Source organism: Peromyscus eremicus, chromosome 20, assembly GCF_949786415.1.
Source record: "Peromyscus eremicus chromosome 20, PerEre_H2_v1, whole genome shotgun sequence".
Taxonomy (NCBI): domain Eukaryota; kingdom Metazoa; phylum Chordata; class Mammalia; order Rodentia; family Cricetidae; genus Peromyscus; species Peromyscus eremicus.
The window spans coordinates 28,714,742-28,736,400 of NC_081436.1; the positions used below are offsets into that span (position 1 = coordinate 28,714,742).

Here is a 21,659-nt window from a genome sequence, read left to right on the forward strand (position 1 = left end):
GAGATGGCGTTTTTTTTTTCTCTTGAGTGTCCAGCATTGTATCTTTGTTCTGTAGGCCTGGCTTTTTAACTATAACGGCGCTGAGTTATTCTTTCCTAGGCATGTTATTTGGGGTTCTACATTACTCTTGTTCGTGGATGCCCTCTCTTTCCCTGGATTTGGGAGTTTTCTGCTGTATTTCTCACAGAATAGGTTTTCTGTGCTTTCCATATTCTGGCCCTTTTCCCACCCACCGGTTCTCATATTTGGTTTTGTGGCTGTGCCTCAGAATTCCCACAAGTTGTGGCCATGCTTAATTGTTCCTTTTATTTGTCTCTGAATGTAATATCTCCTCCACCTCGTGTTAAATTCCTAACTTTTTTTCTACTACTTGCCCTAGTCTATTGGTGGTTCTTCCTTTTCACTGTGCTCTATGGGATATACTCAGTTCTTTTGTTTCCAGCACTTCTGTTCAGCTGGTGTTTTGTTGGTTGCTTTCAGATGTTCAGCTTTCTTGCTGAACTCCTTGGTGTTGCTGACTTTCCTGCCCAGGTTCTCATGTGCCTTCTTACTTCTTGATCTGCTTGTTTGAATCCACTTTGATGACACTTAATATTTTTTGATTAATAGTTTGGCATATTAACTATTTCCATATCTTTGATTTAGGAGTTGAAGAGGCATGGTCTTTTGGAGGAGTTACAAAGCTTTGCTTTCTCACATTTCTTATGTTTCTGAGCTGTGATTTGCTCATCTGTTGGGGTATTTGTCTCTTCCAAGTTTATTTTGGAGTTTTCCCAGCCTTTCTCTTTGAGGGTTGAATCCCAGGTACCACTTAGAGAAGAGAAAACAAACTGCTACAACAGCAGCAGCACCAAACCAAACCAGATAAGGAAACATAGTTAAAAATCAGTTAAAGCAAACTGCCACGCCACCAATAACCCTAGAAAAGAAAATGGCAAAAATGATGTAGCTAGAGTAAGCGGTGAACGTAAAATGATTAGACGATAAAGTATGTATATAATAACAATAAAGAATGAAACAAAGGATGGGAACAGGAAAGGGAGAAAGGAAGCTTAAACAAAAGAAAATAAGGAGAAGGCAAAGAAGATGAGGAAGAAGAAGGGAGCGAGAATAAAAATCTGAACAAGAAAGAGATTTTTTTTAAATAACATTTGATAAAAGTCAAGGGGGTTGAAAAATGCAAACACTTTTAAAAAGTAAAAGACCTAGAGATCTGAGTTTTATTTCTGGAACCTACACAGAGGTGAAATAGAAAGCCAGCTCCACAAAACTGTCCTCTGACCTCTACACGCTTATCTTGGTACATGTGCCCGTGCGCACACACTAATAATTTTTAAAGACTTATTTTAATTTGTTAATTATGTGTATATGTGTGTGTGTGTGAGAGAGTGCAGGTGCCCAAGGAGGCCAGAAGAGGGAGCTGGATCCCTGAAGCTAGAGTGACAGGTGGCTGTGAACTGCCCAGCATGAATTCTGGGAGCTGACCTTGGACCCTCTGCAAGAGCAGTATGTGCTCTTAACTGCTGAGCCATCTCCCCAGCCTCCAACTCTTCTGATCCTTTTGCAAATTTTGTAACAAACATACATGCATGTTTGCAGCCCCCTCTGGGGGAGGACGGCCAGGGCGGGGACGAAGGCTCATTCCTGTTTCCCTGCACAGCTTCTTTCTCCATCACTTCCCTCAGGAATCCTGCTGATCCTCTTTCTTCCTCTTTGGAATAAAATCCACCTTCTGTTACTGTGACACCTTTCATTCACAGTCACACACAGGCAGCTTCTAACGTGTCACCTTACTCAGAAGTCTAATTTTCAAGAGATCTTGATTTTTTTTTTTTTCACAAAATTTCTCCCTGAGTGTTGGGGAAAACCGACATCCTGTCTGCACTTTCTCACTTCAGTCACCGAGGGAGCCTGTGACCTTGAAGAGGCGTGGGTGTCTCCAACATCAAGCAGCTCTGTGGCTGTAGCCACCAGCAGGGCATCCCCCAAACCAAGGAGGTTCTGACACTCTCTATCTAGAGGTGGCCTCCATTTCCACAGGCTGGAGCTCAGCACTCAGGCTGCCTGCCCCCCCCCCATTAGATATTGTCACAACCCCCAGCTGTCATGCCTGGTCCCCTGGCCAACAGTCACAGATCAGGACTCCCACAGCTACCCCCTCATCTTCACTTCTCTCCTCAAGCAGCTAAGGGAACTCAGGGGAAGACTCTCTCGAGCAGATTCATTTGTTACAAAAGCTACTGCAAAGCATACAGGTGAGAATGAGTAGAGAGAGGTGTGGGGAAGGGAGGAAGCATCCCTGCCCTTTCCAGGTACTCCCAATCTCCAGAAACTTCTCTGTGTTGAGCTATCGAGGAAGCTCTGTGAACTCTGACATTTCTGGTTCCTGTGCAGATGCAGACTCTTGTTGTTCGACTCTTAGATGGTCTTTTAATAAAATAAAATAAAAAAACACTCAGAGCCAGAGATCAGGGTGAAAGCTGAAAGATCAGAGAAGCAGAGCAGCCAGCCACTAGTTCTTACCTCTACAAAATCCTCAGCCTAAGGAGAGTGAGTTCCTGTTTCCTCATGCCTTATATACCTTTCTCTGCCCTGCCATATTACTTCATGGGATTAAAGGCCATGTGTGCTTCCCAAGTAAAGGCATGAGATCTCAAGTGCTGTGATTAAAGGTGTGTGCCACCACTGCCTGACCTCTATGTCTAATCTAGTGCCTGGCTCTGTCCTCTGATCCTCAGGCAAATTTATTAGGGTACACAATATATCACCACAGACTCTATTTCATGCAATGGTCTGACTTGGGGAGCATCAAGGGCTGTCTGCTCAGGTGCTTCCTGGCCTCTATGCTCAAGCGTGCATGCATGGGTATGTGTGTGTGTGTGTGTGTGTGTGTGTGTGTGTGTGTGTGTGTGTGCAGCATTCTTCCCTCCAGGGCATTGGGCAAGAACTCTGTAATAAGGTGGATCATATGACCCACCATGGGACAAGGCAGGTCTGAGGGACTAAGTGGCTTGCTCCAAGACAAAAAGGCAGGGGAAAATGAGGATTTCTGCAGCCTGCCTTGGGGAATGTGATGGTTCATCCTTGCTGTTAACTTGGCACACCTGGGAACAGGCACCCTCAATCAGACTGGCCTATGTGCATGTCTGTAGGGGCATTTTCTTGATTGCCAATAGATGTGGGAGGGCCTAGCACACTTTGGGCAGCACCATACCTAGGCAGGTGGGCCTGGGCTATGTAAGTAAGGCAGCTGACTGTGTGTGCACACACACACCCATGCACATAGAGGCCACAGGTCAACCTCGGGTGGCATTCTTCAGGAGGACACGGTGTTCCTTGAAACACTTATCTCCCACTGGGACCTGGAGCTCACTGATTAGGAAAGGCAGGTTGACCAGCCAATTGTAGGAATCCACCCTTCCCTGCCTCCTTAGCATTGGGATTACAAGCATGCCTCACCACACCCTGTTTTTTATTCAGGGACTATGACTTGAACTCCACAGTGAGTGCTTTACCAACTGCGCTGGCGCCCTGGCCCTCAGAGAGTTTAACCTGATGTTTCTGTGTTCAACCTCTGGCTTCCCCACGCAGCTGTTTCTCCGTTGGACTGGGTAGCAGGTTGAGTGGTTTTTGTCCCTGTCACATCCAGAGCTCTGCCCAGTTGTGACTTGTCTTCCAGACTCTTCACTGCTACCCCAGTTCCAAAGGTTAGGGAGCCAGGACCACCCACCCCTTCCCTCCAAATGGAGGAGATGGCGCTGAGTGTGCCGGACCTGTGTGCACCCTGCTGCTGGCATAGCCCTGTGTTTTCCGTTCCCTTGTCCTTCAGCTCCTGGCTTCCAGAACATGATTGCTGTTGCTCCCTCTTTTTAATCTCCTAAATATAGTTTTAGAGGAGGGACTTCTGTGTGGGGTTTTTTTTTTGTTTTTTTTTTGAAATCGCAAAATCAGATTCAATCCAGTGTATTAACAAGAGGCTCTCACAGCCGTGCCTATAATAAGCTGTAAGTGGTATATTGATTTCACAGGACAATTTCCTGCATCACAGGAAAGTGGGAGGGGGGACCTCAGACATCTACCCCTGCAGATGCTGCCCAGCCATCAAATGCAGGCAGGCAGCTGTGCCCAGCTGCACTGGCCTCTCTCCAGCCCTACCCAACAGCACCCTGAGTGGGTAGGAACGGGTTCTGCAAACCCCAGCACACACTTGTGTGGCAATGACCCTCATGAAGCAGACAGGGAGCTGGTCGTCTGGTCTCTGTTGTGGAGCCTTACACACGTTGGCTGCCCAGGCCGAGGTCTTAGGGTGGAAACGTGTGGCCTCTGGTCAAAACTCATGGTGACAGAGAACTAGAGGGGATGATGTCTTAAGCTGCCTAGGCTCCATGGGAAAGGTGGCTTTAGCCAGAGGCCTATGAATGATATCCTGAACACAGGCCGGGGAGTGGGCTTTAAAAATGGAGTAAGATTTGGATAGAGCAAGTGGGATTGGAGCTCCAGGCAAAGAGAAAGGGGTAGCAAGGGCTGGGAAGCAAAAACAGTGCTTGTGTTCTCAGGCTCTAGCCCAGCATCAGAAGACAGCCCATCTCAGGCTCCATTAGCCTGTGTTCTATCCAAAAGATGGCTTGGTAAAGACAGTATGTGTGGAATTGCCCAGCTCAGTTGGTACATGCCACTCTCACCCTGTTCCATCTGTCCCCACTCACCCTGACCACGCTTCCTCCCCTACCCAGGAACTGGATGACATATACCAAGATGCAGCCAGCAATGTGTTACTGGCCCTCTGTCGGCATTCGTGGCCAGCAGTGGCCAAACACTTGGAAACGGAGCTCCTGACGGGGGTCTTCCCACACCGCAGTCTGTTGTATGTGATGGGCATCCTGTCCTCTCAAGGTATGTGCTGCCGTAGGATGGGTCAGGGGCCTAGCAATGAAAGGAGACCGTGAAGGGCCTCTGGGACCACCCCTCCCCATGGCCATAGCTACACACGGGCCATGCAGGCTGCAGCCCTAAGGCCCTGCAGTCCGGCCAGCCCTCTCAGCAGCCCTGAACTCCATGCCCCATGAGCCTTCAGCAGCCCTGGCCACGCTAGGGACCTTTTCACGGAGGGGGAAAGGGCCTCTGCCCCACTGTCTGATAGATTCACATTGCTGTTGGTCCAGGAGTTGGCCCAGACCCTGTGAAGTTGCCACTCTGCCTTGACCCTTCCATATAGCGGCTGTTTCATTGGCCCCCCTCCCTTGGACACACAAGGAAGATGAGAATCCCAGCTCAAAGAAGTAGTGTTGATGGCCAGGGTCACCCAGGCTGCCTTACCTCGGACCCTCAACTTCTGCCTGCTCTGATTCATTCATTCATTCTTTTCACAAGCATATACTACCCATATACCTGCCCAGGTGGGAAGGTGCTAGCCTGTGACAGGGGACCAACTGCCCAGAAGGCCACTGTAGGGCTACCCAGAGGGCTTCCTGTAAGAGGCAGCCAATATGAGCCGCATCTAGCCAGGCCTTCGAAGCAGCAGGTCAGCAGCTGACAAGTTCAGGCAGAGGGAAGGGGGCGGGGCTCCAAAGATGTTCTGGAGAGTTTGTGCTCAAGCCTGGGACCAAGCAGGATCTTGCTCAGCTCACCCCGCCCTTCTTCAAACTAGTAGGCTGGAGGGGGGGTCCCTTCCAATGCAAAGGAACCCCCAAAGCAAGCCTTCCCTACATGGTAGAATTTCCAAATTCCCCAAAAGGCTCTTGAGCCCCACAAAGTGTCCCTTCCCAGCCTTATTTTCCCATACTTGAAAGGACCACAGCACATCCCAAAGGGCCATGCTTCAAAAGGCCCCTCCATTTACTAGTGGAAAACAAGGTTGAGAGAAGGCAAGCAGCCTGCCTGGGCACAGCATGCAGAGAGTGCCAAGGTTCCAGCCCAGCTCTCTGGATCCTGATCCCCATGCCAGCTCACGTTCTTCCTACTGGAGACTGTCCTACCCTACCCCGTTCCCTGTGGATCCCACCAGGCAGGAGTAAGCTGGTGTCTGTCTGAGGGATGTGTGAGACCTGGCCTGTAACCCACCCCCTTCTCCCACAGAGGAGCTTCTCAAGAAAGAAGACAGAGAGAGCTGGAAAGATCTACTGTCCCAGGTACAGAGGGAGCCTGTTACCCCCAGACCTTCTGAGGGACATCAGTGAGGGAGAGACAGGAAGTTCACATGGGAGACCCCGCTGTGGTCTTGGAGGAAGAGAGGAAAGGAAAGGTGGGAAGATAAAGGCGTGGGAAGGAGGAAAGGGAGATAGGGATGGCAGGGGCTGCAGACAGAGAATTTCCACTTAGAGATAAGCATAGGGGCAGGGGTAGCCTGACCAAGGTCACTGGAGGAGCCAGGATTTAAATCATGGTCACTATACACTCAGCACAGAGCAGATGCTCAACACAGACAAACTCTTGCCACTCACACTTAGGGGACCAGAAAGGGCACAGGAGCCAGAGTGAAGACCAAGGAAGGACAGAGAAAGGGGCTGGGATCGCCTGTGACAACACCAGAAGCAGTTTCAGGGCAGGCCTATCTCTGACCCTCTCCCAAGTGAGCAGCTTGTATCGGGTTTGAGTCCAAGGTCAACTACTCACAGTGTGGCCTGGGCTGACTTCCTTTGCCTCTCTGCGGCTTAGTTTGCTCCTCTGTGAAATGGGGTTAGAGGTGGTTGTGAAGAGCTTCCTCCTGCCCCCCGCCCACCCCCCCACCCCCCCACCCCCGGCGTTGGTCATCAGCACTGTGGCAGGCAGCAGGCAGAGAAGCTGGAGTGGGTTGGGGGGATGTAACAGAACAGTGAGGACTGAAAGACCAGAGACGTCACCAGCCACGTTCATCTGATTGGCATCCCTTGCCGCTATGAATAGGCCTTGCCTCCCTCCACCACACGCTGGCTGCCTATCAACATCCCATAAATTTCAAGGGACTGAAACCAAACAAGACTTTCTATGACCAAAACATAAACTAGAGGTCAGTGTTAAAACATAACTGAAAACATTCCAAATGCTTGGAGATTAAACAACAACTCACTTCTCAGTAAAACGTAGGGGAAAGACATCTGAAGGAAAATTAAATTAGAAAATATTTTTGAGTGTTAATGAAAACACATTTGAACATCCTGAGGTACAAAACGCTTTTTTTTTTCTTTTTTTTTTTTTTTTTTTTTTTTTTTCGTTTTTCGAGACAGGGTTTCTCTGTGTAGCTTTGTGCCTTTCCTGGAACTCACTTTGGAGACCAGGCTGGCCTCGAACTCACAGAGATCTGCCTGGCTCTGCCTCCCGAATGCTGGGATTAAAGGCGTGCAGGCACCACCGCCCGGCAACAAAACGCTTTTTATATTAGAAAGGGTATAAAACTTCACGGTTGGAAGCTACCAAGAGATAGCAAACTAGCAAACTAAACCCAAAATCAACAGAAGGAAGAGAAAAAAATTCACTCAGAATGCAGAGGCAGGAGGAACGCCCTATGCATGAGGCCAGCCTGGTCTACCTAGCAAGTACAAAAAAAGAAAAGCAAGTTCCTGGGAAAGGTCACTAGACTGGTTAAGAGGGGGAAACGTCACTTTCAGCAAAGAATAATTAACAACAGCACAAACACATTACGTATGAAAGGATTCCCTGCAAAACACAGATTATCAGAACTGGAACAAGAAGAAACAGAAGGTCTCAGTAGTCCTGCGTCTACTAAAGAAATGAGAATCTATGTGGAATCTTCCTGCTCCAAGCCAAGCCTGTTTTGCCAGCTCTGCAGCAAGCAGGCCAGCCACTGAAAGGACATGCTTGTAGAAGAGTAAAGAACTTATTCATTGGCTGCCTAGCAAGTGGACACAGGAAAGCAGGTCTGAACTCCACCAACCCGGCTTGGGGAGAGGCGACTGGGTCACACTTCATCCCAAGGCATGTTAGGTATCACCACAGTCAGCTGACAGTGACTAAGCAGGTGTGGGGGCGGGGCATCTATTCGGGACATTGGGTGGCTTGTTCAGGTTTCCCCCCACCCCCGAGTTTTGTTTCCAGCAAAGAAAACTCCCAGTTCTACTGGGAGGAATCCTGTGCAGTTCTGCGGAGCCCGCACATGCCTACAAAAAGTGCACAGCAGCCATCTTGCTCCAGCCTCAAACTGGAGACACCTAGGGCTGACAGAGCCATGTCTCCAGCTAGAGATCTGAACCCATGACTCAGTGTCCACCTTAGGAAGCCAGACAAGGAGAACCCTCCTAAACTCAAAACAATCAAAAACAACCAAATTCTACTTTAAAAAAAAAAATGAAGTTCTGGTGCAGGCAGCAGCATGGATGGATCTCAGAAATACTCACACTTAGTAAAAAAAAAAATCAGATACACAGAAGCACACAGCGAAAGACTATAAATACATACAACACCAGAAATTCCACTGATTTATCATCACCATGAATTAAATATATTTTTTAATTTATTTTTATTTTGTGGATATGGGTGTTCAGCCTTCATGTATGTTTGTGTATGCCATGTGTGTGGTATCTTCAGAGACCAGAAAATGGCAATTGATTCCCTGGAACTGGAGTGACAGATGGTTGTGAGCCACTATGTGGGTGCTGGGAACTGAACCCAGTTCTTCTGGAAGAGCAGCCAGTGCTCTTAACCACTAAGCAGTCTCTCCGATCCATATATATTCGTGTGTGTTTATGTGTGATATGTGTGTGCAACATGTGTAATATATATGTTACACATCTATATGTGTACACATGTAATATATGTTGCACATATTCTATATTACATAATATATTACATATCTATATTATATGGTCCATATATATTAATTGGCAATAAATAGGCTTCAACAGTTCAAATATTTAGTTTTTTTCTAAGTGCAATGGTGCCTGCCTTGGCTGCTCTGAACCAAGTGTATAGCACACTCACAGAGCGAAACATCAACAATGCCTCTGCTGCCGAGACAGTCCGGTATGCACAAATCCCATAACCCATGCCACATCCACTTGGGTCAGGCTGGGCCATACACTGAGGAGACTGCAGAGCTGTAGGGAGGAAAACGTCTAATTTTCTGAGTTTTGAAGTTTGCATTGCAGACAAGAGGCTCTGGTACTAGCACAGTGAGCAGACAGAAGGAGTGGGAGACAAGGCAGGAACACATATACACACACACACACACACATACACACACACACACACTCACACACACACACACACACACACACCTGCTTCTGGGTAACCTGGAGGCTTCCCAGCAGTCATAGTGCTCTGGGATTGAGCTGGCATCTGTTCTGTATCCTAGAAGGCAGGGAGAGGACCAAGAGCAGGGCCCAGGCCAGACAAGCAGGCTTTAATCAGATTCTGCCATCTGTGGAGAGCAATTGCCATCTCAGTAATGGGCGAACCAAGTAAGGCTAGGGATGACACAGACATTCCTACCTACAGGGGGAGCTCTAAGTTAGTCTTCTGCCCTGCAAGACAGTCCCCTTTGGGTTCACAGTGTCTCTAGGACTTCTTTGGGATAAATTCCTAAAAGTTTAGTTGCTTGGACAAATGTATTTTAGGTTTTAATTGATGTCAATATTGTTTTTTTTTTTTTAACTGCTGTTGCCAAAATTTTCACACATACATACACAAAAAGCTGTCAATTCAGTCACCCCGCCACCAAAGAATGCTTCCTTTCAGTTACAGATCTGTTAGGCATTCTCAGTGCTGTGCACACAGGGTCTTGGTGAAGGTAAGAGACGGTACTCCCAAGCCGTATGGGGCTGCTGCCTGCTGACGCTTGTACAGCGACTTCTTTTATAAGCAATAAGTATACTCCAATAATGATCAAAGGAGTGGATGCATACGCCAGCAACAGAGTCATTTATCATGATCAAGGACTACACAGCTCACCATAATTGTGTGTGTCAGGTTTGACAGGTCTGGTGGCACATAAGCCTGTTCCCACCAGCGTCTCGCCACATTACCACAAAAAAAACATGTGAGCAAAGACACTACAACACAGGCGATAGAAATCTCCCAGATCCATTTAACTTAACAGGACCAGATTGTCTATGGTCCACAGTTGATGGAAATGACATTATACATCCAGTCTTTATGCAGTCTTGGCCCAAGTTATGTATTACTTATTTCCATTTCTTTAATAATCATTATCTATTTACTTGGGGGAGATGTGTGGAGCATTACATGAGTGTGTGTGTGTGTGTGTGTGTGTGTGTGTGTGTGTGTGCACGCCCATCTGGACATCAGGTCTCTTTCTCTATTGCTTTCTGCCTCGCTGTCTTGAGGCTCTCTAACTGAACCCGAAACTCACCGTTTCGGCAAGCCTGGCTGACTAGCGAGCTCCCAGAATCCCCCTGGTTTCACTCCCCCGACCGCCAGTGCTAGGAATACAGACACATGCAGCAGTGCCTGGTTTGTTTGTTTGTTTGTGTTGTTGTGGTTTGTTTTGTGTTTTGATGTGGGTGCTGAGGATTCAAACTCAGGTCCTCAAGCTTGCCCAGCAAGCTCCCTTAGCCACTGAGCCACAGCCTCAGCCTCCACTTTCCACTTCTTAACTATCCGACAGGTTGGGTTTATGCCACCTTCATCCTATGTCATTCCCTTTGTCATTTTCAAGTGGGTTGTCATAGTTACTTTCCAGTTGCTGTGAAGAGACACTATGACCAAGGCAACATATAAAGGGAAGCATGTATTTGAGGGTCAGCGTGCAGTTTCAGAAGGTCCATGACCATCATGGCGGGGTACATGGCAGCAGGCAGGCACACATGGCCCTGGAGCCGTAGCTGAAAGCTTACATCTGGTCCCCAAACAGGAGACAGAAGAGAGAAAACTGGAAATGGTGTGGGCCCATCCCCAGAGACACACCTCCTCCAAAAAAGCTATACCTCCTAATCCTTCCTAAATAGTTCCACCAACTGGGGACCAAGCATTCACATACATGAGCCTATGGGGACAATTATCATTCAAACCACCACATTCCACTCCCTGGTCCCCACAGGCTTGTAGCCATATCGTAATGCAAAATGAATGTAATCCAACTCCAAAAGACTCCATAGCTTTTCACAGTCTCAATACTGTCGAAAAGTCTAAAGTTCAAAGTCTCTTCTGAGACTCAAGGCAATCTCTTACTTGTAACCTTTGTGAAATCAAAAAGCAAATTACAGAGTCCCAACATACAACGGCACAGAATATACATTACCATTCCAAAAGAGAGGAAAGGAACATCTTATTCTCAATGGTATCTTTCAACTTCATTTATGTTTATTGAACAAACTTCTTTGAACATTTATCAATATTTTCTAAGACTGGGGGGGGGGAGGTTAAGAGGATGTCCCTAACACCAGAAGAATGTTGGAAACAAAAACCTCAGACTTGTTGACTTGTGGAATCTGGGAACACTGGAAATGAAGATCCCATCATTACAGCCAACCTACTTACTGAGTTAGGGTGGGGACTCCCAGAATCCTGTACCTAGAAAGACGTTGCATTTATTCTTAAACGCTCATGTCACTAAGAAATAGTGGAGCACCTACCACAGGCTGCCACCCTGCCAGGCACTGGGAACACACTTCAGATGGAACAGTCCTGCCTGTGATGCCCACCCTGTCTCAGGGCCACTTTCACTGACACATCTGGTCTGAGCCCTCAGCTCATGCTGGGAATACAGCCTCCCAGGCTTGTGGGTATCCTGTACACATCTGGGGGTACCTTGAAGAATGTGTTCCCCGTCTCTGAGGTCCATCCAATAAGCGAAAGAGCTGAGCCCTGGAAACCCGGGGGATAGGGGGTTGGGGGGGTTGGAGTCAGGGCTCTCTGGCTGGGGGTTGAAGGGAGTGCCTCCATCCCTGCCTGCCCCACCTGCTCACAGATGGCCAGAAAGTCGGTGCCGTTCCTGAACACAGATGTGTGGTCCAAGGAATTGCTGTGGAGCCTTACCAAGTCTAGCCGGACGCAGCAAGAGCACACCCCAGAGAAGGTAGGCCTACTGCGCCCAGGCCCCCCCCCCCAGCCTGTTCACCACACAGGCCCATGGATTCTGTCATAGGATACGGGGGGGGGGGGGGGGTTGGGGGAGACCGTGAAAGAAATTGGTGGGGCTAAAGGGAGCAGGAGCTAAGCCTGGGCAACTGGCCTAGAAGTGTCTCCCTCCCTCACCTCAGGCTGGGGTTTAAGGCCACCCTGGGGCAAGATGGGGGAGGGAAGCCGTAGGGTCAAGAAATTCAGGGAAGCTGGCTATAGGAGCTCAAGGCAGGTGGGTCCCTGGGTCCCGCTCAGGACAGGATGTTGAAACCCACCAGGCCTTCCTGTTCACCTACTATGGGCTAATCCTTCAAGCTGAGGAGGACAGCAGCAGCATCAGGACACACCTCAGAAACCTCTTGGAAACCTCTCACCAGTGGCCTAAGCAAAGGGAGGTGAGGATGGGGGGGGCGAGGGGGGGGATGGGAGGTGAAGACCCAAGCAGGAGGGGGGGGCCGGGGGAGGGGAGGGATGGGAGGTGAGGACCCAAGCAGGGGGAGGGGAGGGCCCAGGGGAGGGGAGGGATGGGAGGGGAGGACCCAAGGGGGGGGGGGAGCAGGGGGAGGGGGAGGGGAGGCCCCGGGGGAGGGGAGGGGAGGGCCCAAGCAGCGGGGGGGAGATGAGGGCCCAGTCTCTTTTGATCTTCTAACTGCATAGCCCAAACCACAGATTTGAACATGGTCACATACTGAGCCCTAATCCTGGTCATAAAGTGACTTGCGCCGGTCACCTACTGATCCCTGATCTCCATCACACACTGAGCCCTGATCCTCGTCACACACTGAACCTTGATCCTGTCCGCACTGAGCCCAGACCCTGGTCATACTCAGCCTTGTCCCTAGCCACAAAATGAGCCCTCAACTTGGTTTCACTTTGAACTGTGATCATCACACACTGATCGTTGGTCCTGTTCACACACTAAGCTCCTATCCTCATCACACACTGAACCTTGATCCTATCATAGACAGACCCCTGATCCCCATCACACACTGAACTTTAATCCTGTCACATATGAAGTCCTGACCCTGGTCATACACTGAGTTCTCCTGAGTCGGGTCACATACTGAGTCCCCATCCTGGTTATACACTGATCCTTTATAATTCTCATACAGTGGGTTTTCATTCCAGTCATACTCTGAGTCCTGATGCTAGTCACAACCTAAGCCCTCATCCTGGCTACATGCTGAGCCCCTGATCCTATTCATGGGCTCCAATCTTAATCATACTGTCAGAGGCCTCATCCTGGTCACATACTGAGCCCTGGTGCTGCTCACAATCCGAGACCTGACCATGAACACACACTGAGGCCTGATCCTTGTCATATACTAAGCCCAGATCATGGTCACAGACTCTAATCCTAGTCACATGCTGAGCCTTCATCTTGGTCACATCCTGATCTCTGGCCCTCATCACACAACTAGATCCTGATCCTGGTCACACCCTGAGTCCTGAGCCCTCAACCCTGAGCCCTGATCACAGCATGAACTGACTCTGTCACAAACCGTAATCTCATCCCTGTCTTCTCGTACATATCTTCATTCCTACTCCTGAGCATGTCTGCTCAGAGCTGGCATGAGAGACACCCAACCCCAAAGGCTTCCTCTCTACCTCTTTCCTCCACAACTCTACCCACCAGACTCCACAAGAGACACCTCATGGGTGGTGTCTCAGCTCTGAGTTGTGCATCCTAAAAATGTGTGTGAGTCCCTGCCCCCTGCTGGTGGGCTGGGGAGGCACTGAGTCCAGGTCCCAGACTCAGGGGACTCCGCCCACAGGGCATTGCTCTCACAGTGGGGCTGGTTGCAGTACGCCACTTGGATGACGCCTGGGCCATCCTAGAACAGTTTGGAAGGAGCACACCCATCAAGTGGAGCCTGCAGAACTTGTCTCTGAAGGTATCAACTCAGGGCTCCTGGGGGTTTGGGGCAAGGGGCGGGAGGGACATCAAATCCCACACAGGCCCGAAGGGAAGCATAATAACTACTGTAGGGTTATGGTTGTCACTGAGGCAAGGATTTATTTGAAAAGTGAGACACTTGGCCTGAGAGCTGCTTGTGGACACTGGAGGGGACTCCATGCTTCTGCCATTTTACTCACCCTACATGATCCCCCTTGGAAGACACAGTGCCTGGGAACCTTGCCACTGGGATTCCTTGGTGGGGGAGGCCTCTGGACGCTCTTGCAGGTCTGCTCATGGTTAACCCTGCAACCTAGAGGGAAGGCCAGGGGCCTCCGACGGGTCTTCGCATCTGGCGAGTGGCAGAACCGAGGTGCATGCCTCAGACTCTCAGAGGGTACCTGGCACTGATAAATAATATCACCATGCTAGTACTCTGGTGACATCTGAGGGGAGAGGTGACTCTGGGCCACACCCAAGCAGGAAATTCCGTTTGGCCCATGACTGTCTCTCTGGATAGAAGCATGATATTTCCAGGCCCCCAGAAACCCACAAGGGTATGGTGTGCCAGATTCTGTCTCATACAGTAAGAAAGGGGGTGTCAGGTGGTGGGGAAAGGGCCATCACAGGAGACACCCCAACTCTTCCAGTTCCAATAGAACCAGGTGTCTCAGTAAAATCAGTCCAACCCCCTAAAAAGCCGTTTTCACTTCTCATCTGGTTCTCATTTGGTGAACCAAGACCCTCTAGACACCCCCCCCTCCCACCTTGCTGGGATCAGGGTATGCCCCTCTTACCACTCCCCAAGTAGACTGGGCAAGGCCTGACACCGAATCCACCCCTACCCGGCCCCACGGCCAGAGCCTCGAGGATCTTCGGTGGAAATGGGCTGGCAGCACCATCCTCCTCTCCTACGGCCAGATGGCCGCCAAGGCCAAGAGCCACATCCTGCCGTGGGTGGACAACATCTTGTCCAGGATGATCTTCTACTTCCGCTTCAGCTCCTGGGTACAGGTTGCCCTACTCACCATCACCCCAGTCCTGCACCTCCCCGGTGGCAGAGCCGGGATTCCAGCTCTGCCCTGCCCCAGTTGCAGAATCAGAGAGGCCCAAGGCCACCTTTGACCTATGCCCACCTCCCCACTGCCCCCAACTCCTGGAATCACACACACACACACACACACACACACACACACACACACACACACACGCTCTTACAAAGCAAATGCTGGATTGTCCCTTGGGGAGGGGGTTGGATACGGAGAGGCCAGGGTTATGCCTGCCTCTTAAGGAGCAGCGCAGCCCAGGGTGTTGCAAGGGCCAGCAACAAGCCTTACCACATCAAGGCTGTAGCCGCCACTCCAGAAACCCTCACAGGCCCCTCTCTCATGTTTTGACCAGGCTCACAGAATTCACGTGTTTAAAACAAGAGCCTGTGCCCCTTCCTAAAGTAAACCCCACTCGTGAGCTCCCAGCCCAGTCGTCTCTGCCACATCCCTCTCACCCTGACCCAGCTGCACCTGGAGATGGTGGCCTTGGCCTCCCTTCTTGCTCTCTCCCATAAGCTCCTGGGCTCTCAGCCTTATCTGTGCCCTGGGGCCTGACCTACACAGGATGAGACCCTGAAACAGAGCTTCCTTACGGCCATCATGATGCTGGTGGGGGCCATCAGCCGGAGTGAAGGTGCCCACAGCTACGAGTTCTCCCAGACTAGCGAGCTCCTGGAATGCCTGACGGTACGTGCCAGCCCCTGGGCATGGGTAGCCCTCCTAGGCAGAGCCCCTCCCTCAGACCAGCAGCTTCTCCAGGCATAGGGAGCCCCCTCCCTCAGCCCATCTGGAAATACTCCATGTCCCCCAGGTTACTTGCGTCTTGCTGGGACCCTCAGCAGACCAGGTATGCCCACATTGCAGCCAATGCCACTGAGGCCCAGAAAGGCTAGCACACTCCATTCTGCATGCTTTCTTGGCTCGGGTCCCAGACCCATCACTTAGGATCTTGGCTTCCTAAATAGATCCTTTGGGACAGTGGGAAATGCACAAAAGACTGGGCAGTAGTGTCAGGGTCAAAGGGCATTGATTAAGACAGGCTGGCTCCTGTCCCATGCCTGGGACCCAACAGCAAAGTGGAATAATTTCGAAGGAAGCAAGAGTCGGAGCAACCTGGAGCTAGTCCCGGGAGGGACAGGCAGCTAGGACTCAAACCTGGGCTGTCCAATTCTAGAGGCCACGCTGGCTCTCTAAGGGGGGACCAGGTCTCACTACCAGGTGGATAAAGACAGACAGCATCATTGCCCGAGCTGCCTAGTGTGCTGAAATTCTGAGGTAGGGCTAAGATTTGGTTTTAGAGGTGGAGTCAGCTAGGCCCGAACCTCTGCACCTTCTCCTGTGGCCTTACAGACACTAATGGAGAAAGAGCCGCAAGACACACTGCTCACCAGCATCCGCCAGCAGGCCATCCACATTGTCGCCAGCCTTTGGTAGGTTACAGCCTATGGGGACTGCCTTGGCCCAAAAAAGCAGCTCCCTGCCCGAGATGCTAGCTGGACAAAGTGAAAGCGAGTCACACATCAAGGCCCCGCTGGTCAGAGCTTGGAGCTGAGCCACCGCAGGTCACAGGGGGCGGGAAGGGGGCTGGAACATTTACCCTGAGCACAGCTACTCCACACAGGGAGCTGACTTCCTCCTCCAAGTACTCCAGGAAGGAAGCATCTAGAAGGAGGCCAAAAAAGAGCTGTGTCTAGCCCCAGCCAAGCTCCAGGGAAAAGGAGTAAAGCTGGGTCCAGAGAGCTCGGGAACCCCAGAGCCAAGGATGCAGGTTCCTGTTTATCTCTCCACCCACAGATCAGGGAGGAGGTTAGACCAGGGAGATCAGAGTTGCCTGCTCTCAGACTATAGCAGGCAATCCACATGACCCTTGGCAGGGTGGCAAATGGAGCTGGATGGGCATCCACTCGAACTGCATTCCCAGGTGCCTCGCCTCTGCTGGCCTTCACTGCATACTCACCCAGTGCACAGTCACTGTTGATCCCTGGGTGCTTGGGGACTGTCAGGTCTCTTAGGACCCAGCTGGAAGCCAATAACAAACACCCCTGTTCTCCAAGCACGCCCCTGGAAATGGGATGCATACCACACATAGGGCTGGGACAGGTGCCGGAAGAGACTGGAGCAGGAAGTGAGATAGGGAGGAATGTAACATCCTTGCCAAGCAGAGAAGTGTAGGAGCCCCAGCACTGCATGAAAGAGGCTGATTGACAGCTGGTAGAGTATTGAGGCATAGAGTGGTCCTATAAGCCTGGTGCTTTGCTAGAGTCCAGGGCATGATCTGAGGCTGACTTAAGTTGGCTGAAAGGGGACTGTTAAGCAAAGTCGTGCATGGATGAGTCAGGGAGCCCTGCAGGTATCTGGCTGCAGGAATGGCACTTTCAACGGCCCTCAGCCGGCACGTGCTTGGGTTGACGGACCAGTAGTAGACTGGAGAGGTGGATGTGTACAGGAATCCCTGTGAGAAGCAAAAGGCTGTAAGGTCTGCACTGTCAGAAAGAGATACAAGGGGATGTCTGAGCCCTGACCGCTGCCTTCCCGGTCCCAGGCCCTCAGGATCCTTCACCTTCCCAACAGTGCCCTGAGGCCACCCATGGATGTGGACAGGAAGTCCCGGCTCCTCTCCGTCTGCTTCCGCAGCATCTTTGCCCTGCCACTGCTGGATGCCCTGGAGAAGCACAGCTGTCTCTTCCTGGAACCACCCAACATCCAGGTACAGCCTGCACAGCCCAGGGGACTCTCAGGCAGGACGTCAGGCTCAGTCTTCTGTGTGTGGCAGGGTGGGGCACATGGTGTGGCCACTCCTCAGGCATGGTGGAGGCCCTGCATAGTTGCCTAAAGATTCTGGGTCCCCATTTGCCCACCTGGGGCATGGCCCATTATCATCATTTGGGTCGTGCTAAGGTAGGTGGCTTACCTGGTGTGTGCCTGTCCAGGAGCTCTGTACATAATGGTATATGCATGGTCTCCTTGCTGACCTAAAATCCATGTAGAATAGGAAACACAGAGGCACTCACCACTGTGTTTCCCTCCCTCCAAGCCCCATGGCCACCCAAGGAATTCACAGAAGAGAGGAAGACGACTCTTTCAAAGGGATGAGTTCCCTGATATTGCAGGGATTGGTCATGTCACACTAAGATGACGTATGGAGTGACCGTCCTTGCAGGGTAGGCTCCATTTCACCACACCTACCTGCCTGGGTCGCTATCAGGTCTCACCTGTAAATACTAAGCTGGCCCTGCCGGAAAGATGCTTGCCATGCCTCATAGCTGCCACCAGAGGGTGCATGAAATTGTCAGGCATAGTCCCAGTCCCATGTGACAGCGGCAAAAGGCAGGACAGCTTTGTAAAGTGAGTGCCATGGGCACCAGGCCATCTGTGGACCCTCCCCACCTTCCCACAGTGACTGGGGGGCAACGGGTACACATCTCAGGAGAAAAAAGTCGACCGTGGGAATGCCAATATCTGAACCCGACCCCAGGGCCCCTCCTCATATTATACATCTGTGAAGCTGGGTCCAGGCTGCATCTGGACAGACAAGCACTGTGGGACAGGTGGTAACCGGGGAGGAGGAGTATCTGCCTCAACATCTTACAAAGTGACTAGAAGACTCCTTGACTCTGCAGGAAATGCAACCAAGGACTGAGTGTCAGCACTGGGAGCCAGTAACATTGATCCCACTCCATCTGTCTCCTGCCCTGCCACATGGGACTGGTTGCCTGTCACCCCTGTGGAGGAACATCGGCTTAAGAAATGAAGTCATCCAGGTCACCAAATAGTAAATGGCCTGAGTTCCTGATGACCTCATGAGAGTCTGGCTGGCCGATTCTATCACACACACACACACACACACACACACACACACACACACACACACCCCTAAATAGGCCAGCAGCAAACGTTGTTGAGGGTCCTTATATGAGCCTCAGAAATCACATCAGCTATATAGTTTGGAGGGCCAGGAAGAGGTATATACCCAGACTCTTTAAAAAAAAAAAAAAAAACTTTTAATAAGAGGACCAATGAGATGCTAGTGTGCAAAAGTACTTGCCACTCAAGCCCAATGACCTGAGTTGGATCCCAGAATCCACAGTAAGAGAGAACAGACTCCTGAAAGGTGTCCTCTAATCTCCACACACGTGCTGCAGCGTGCACGCATGTATGCACACACACACATATACATACATGCTAAGTAAATAATGAAATTAAAATTTACTGAGATTTTCAGGATGAAAATAGAGCTCATTATCTCCAGCATTACTTCCTGGAGTCCTGGAGCAAGTCAGGCCTAGTCACATGTCTACATGTCTATGGAGCCAACCCTGCTGGGACTGAGTTTTCCCTTGGGTAAATTCAACTGGGTGGGTTCCCAGGGCCTTTCTGGCCGGTCTCCATGCCTGTATGGCAAGCCCCCTTGCAAATACGGCAATGAGCTCTGTCAGTTGCGGGAATCTGGCCTGGGGACATGCAGAAAGTGGGTGCCACTGGATACTGCCGCAGTCTTGGGCCTTGTCCCTACAGGACCTGGCTGACCTCCTCCCTTCCACAGGGATTATACAGCCAGACCATGGAGGCGGTGGACCACATGCTACAGTGTTTCATGATGCAGAACCCCACCATCAATGAGCTGTACTTCCTGTTGTCGGTGAGGGCTGCAGGCAGCTGGGGACGGGGCAGGGGTACACAGCTCTGACCAGAGAGTCCCCAAGAGGGTACTCCACAGGAAGCGAGACCTGGCCAGTAGGCTTTCCATGCCTAGAGGTTTGGAACATCTGGAGCAGACAGGAAAACATCAATCAGCCTGATCAGAAAGTCCCCACAGGGTGTAGCTGAAGTTTTCCTGGTCCTGCCTGGCCCACGGTCAGGACAAATCTCTCCCACCTGCCAGTCTCCACAGCTGCTCAGACCCAAGCAAACACACAGAGACATATTACTTATAAACTATATGGCCATGGCAGGCTTCTTGCTATCTAGTTCTTATATCTTAAATTAACCCATTTCTATAAATCTATACCTTGCCACGTGGCTTACATGTTGGTGGCTGGCGACTCCTGACTCAGCCTTCTTCCACCCAGCATTCTCCTCTCTCCTTGTCCCGCTATCCTTCCTGCCTGGCTACTGGCCAATCAGCGTTTTATTTATCAGTCAATCATAGCAACCTATATTCACAGCATACAGGACATCCCACAGCACAAGGGCATGGATCCCACAAACCCCCTCATCTGCCCATTAGGTGTCCATGGGAGGGAGACCACTCAGCAGACAATGAGGGGCTAGTAGCAGGGCCTAGGCCCAGTGGAGAGGCCAGCTCCATCCAGGCCAGCGGTCAGGGCCAATGGGCGTTCCTAAGGAGCCCTGAATGGAAACCTTAGCCATTCCTGAGAAGAGAAGGATGCATAAGATGAGGCTGGAGCCAAGAAGAGGCAGGAGCCCGCTCAGTAGGTCAGAGTAGAGGTAACTCTGCCCACTGGAGCCTGGGGGGTGAGGGGCTATGGTGAGGCTCAGCCAAGCAAGGGCAGGGCCTCATCAAGAAGCCAAGAGCAGAAGCAGGAGCGCCGAGCCCCGTGACGCACAGGTGGAAGTCAGGAAGGAGAACACAGGCGAGGGAACCCCCAAGCAACAAGACAGCATGCCAATCTAGGACTGTGCCCAAGTGGCAATGGCTTCTACCAGTGGGAGTCACAATGGTTTCCCCACCCATTCCTGGGTCACTCTGTCTCCCAATAGCCTGTGTCTAGATCAGCTGACCACACAACCACCACACAACGCGCATCAGCTGTGCGATGACCCTCTGTTTGCGTGCATGGCAGAAAGTTCTAGAAAGGGGCAGCCGGCACACAGCAGGTTGAGAGCTTATGGGGGAGGGGACATTTCTGCTGCATGGGAAGTGACCATTGTGAAGGGTGGCTCCAGAGACAGGGGCTGACAGGGGACAAGAAAAGCTGGACCTGGAAGTGGTGGAACCCAAGGAGCCTTCCCGAGGGGTGGGCATGGACGGCCGTTTCTGGGGGTCTGACCCAGCACTTGACTACACCCACCCTGCAGCACCTGTATGTCTGGCTGGCATCAGAGAAGGCTCATGAGAGACAACGAGCTGTGCACAGATGCATGATACTCTTCAAATTCCTGAACTGTAAATGCTGCCTAGAAGTAAGCTCCATCGCCCCAGCTCCATCACCCCAGCTCCTCACCTCCCCAGCTCCTCACCTCCCCAGCTCCTCGCCTCCCCAGCTCCTCGCCTCCCCAGCTCCCTAACCATATGCCTTCAAGGGTGGAGCCTCTTGCTTAGAAGAACACCTACACCCCTGCCTCCAGTCCAGGGTGACCCTGAACATCCTGCTGTCTGTCTGAACTCAGTGACAAGGGAGTCTAAATAATATCCCCTCTTTGTTCTTTTATTTTTAATGGAGTAAATAAATTTTTTAAAGTTTAATTTTCTGGGATTGAGCTACAAAAAAAGACTCCACAATGAAGACAAATCACGTTTTAATGTGATCCGATATGACTGTGGGGTCTGGAGAAGTGGTTCAGCCGTCAAAAGCACTGGCTGCTCTTGCAGAATTTCCAGCATCCCCAGGGTGGCTTACAGTCCTCCCTAACTCCAGTTCCATGGGATCAGGCACCCTCTTCTGGCCTCTGCCAGCACCAGGCACACACATGGCACACAGATATACATGCAGGCAAAACACTTATACACATAAAAGATA

At 51.0% G+C, this 21,659-nt stretch overlaps 1 protein-coding gene across 1 annotated transcript in view; it reads left to right on the top strand.

Annotated features, from left to right (window-relative positions):
* LOC131896390 (maestro heat-like repeat family member 5) overlaps nt 1-21,659 on the top strand; it is an 85,838-nt gene that overhangs the window by 22,076 nt on the left and 42,103 nt on the right. Inside the window, exons 5-15 of the mRNA XM_059247010.1 lie at nt 4,734-4,893; nt 6,076-6,128; nt 11,861-11,968; nt 12,291-12,407; nt 13,788-13,907; nt 14,771-14,917; nt 15,523-15,645; nt 16,309-16,388; nt 17,530-17,665; nt 19,502-19,597; nt 20,998-21,102. Of these exons, the coding sequence (XP_059102993.1) occupies nt 4,734-4,893; nt 6,076-6,128; nt 11,861-11,968; nt 12,291-12,407; nt 13,788-13,907; nt 14,771-14,917; nt 15,523-15,645; nt 16,309-16,388; nt 17,530-17,665; nt 19,502-19,597; nt 20,998-21,102 (1,245 nt within the window). The remainder of the gene's footprint in view (nt 1-4,733; nt 4,894-6,075; nt 6,129-11,860; nt 11,969-12,290; nt 12,408-13,787; nt 13,908-14,770; nt 14,918-15,522; nt 15,646-16,308; nt 16,389-17,529; nt 17,666-19,501; nt 19,598-20,997; nt 21,103-21,659) is intronic.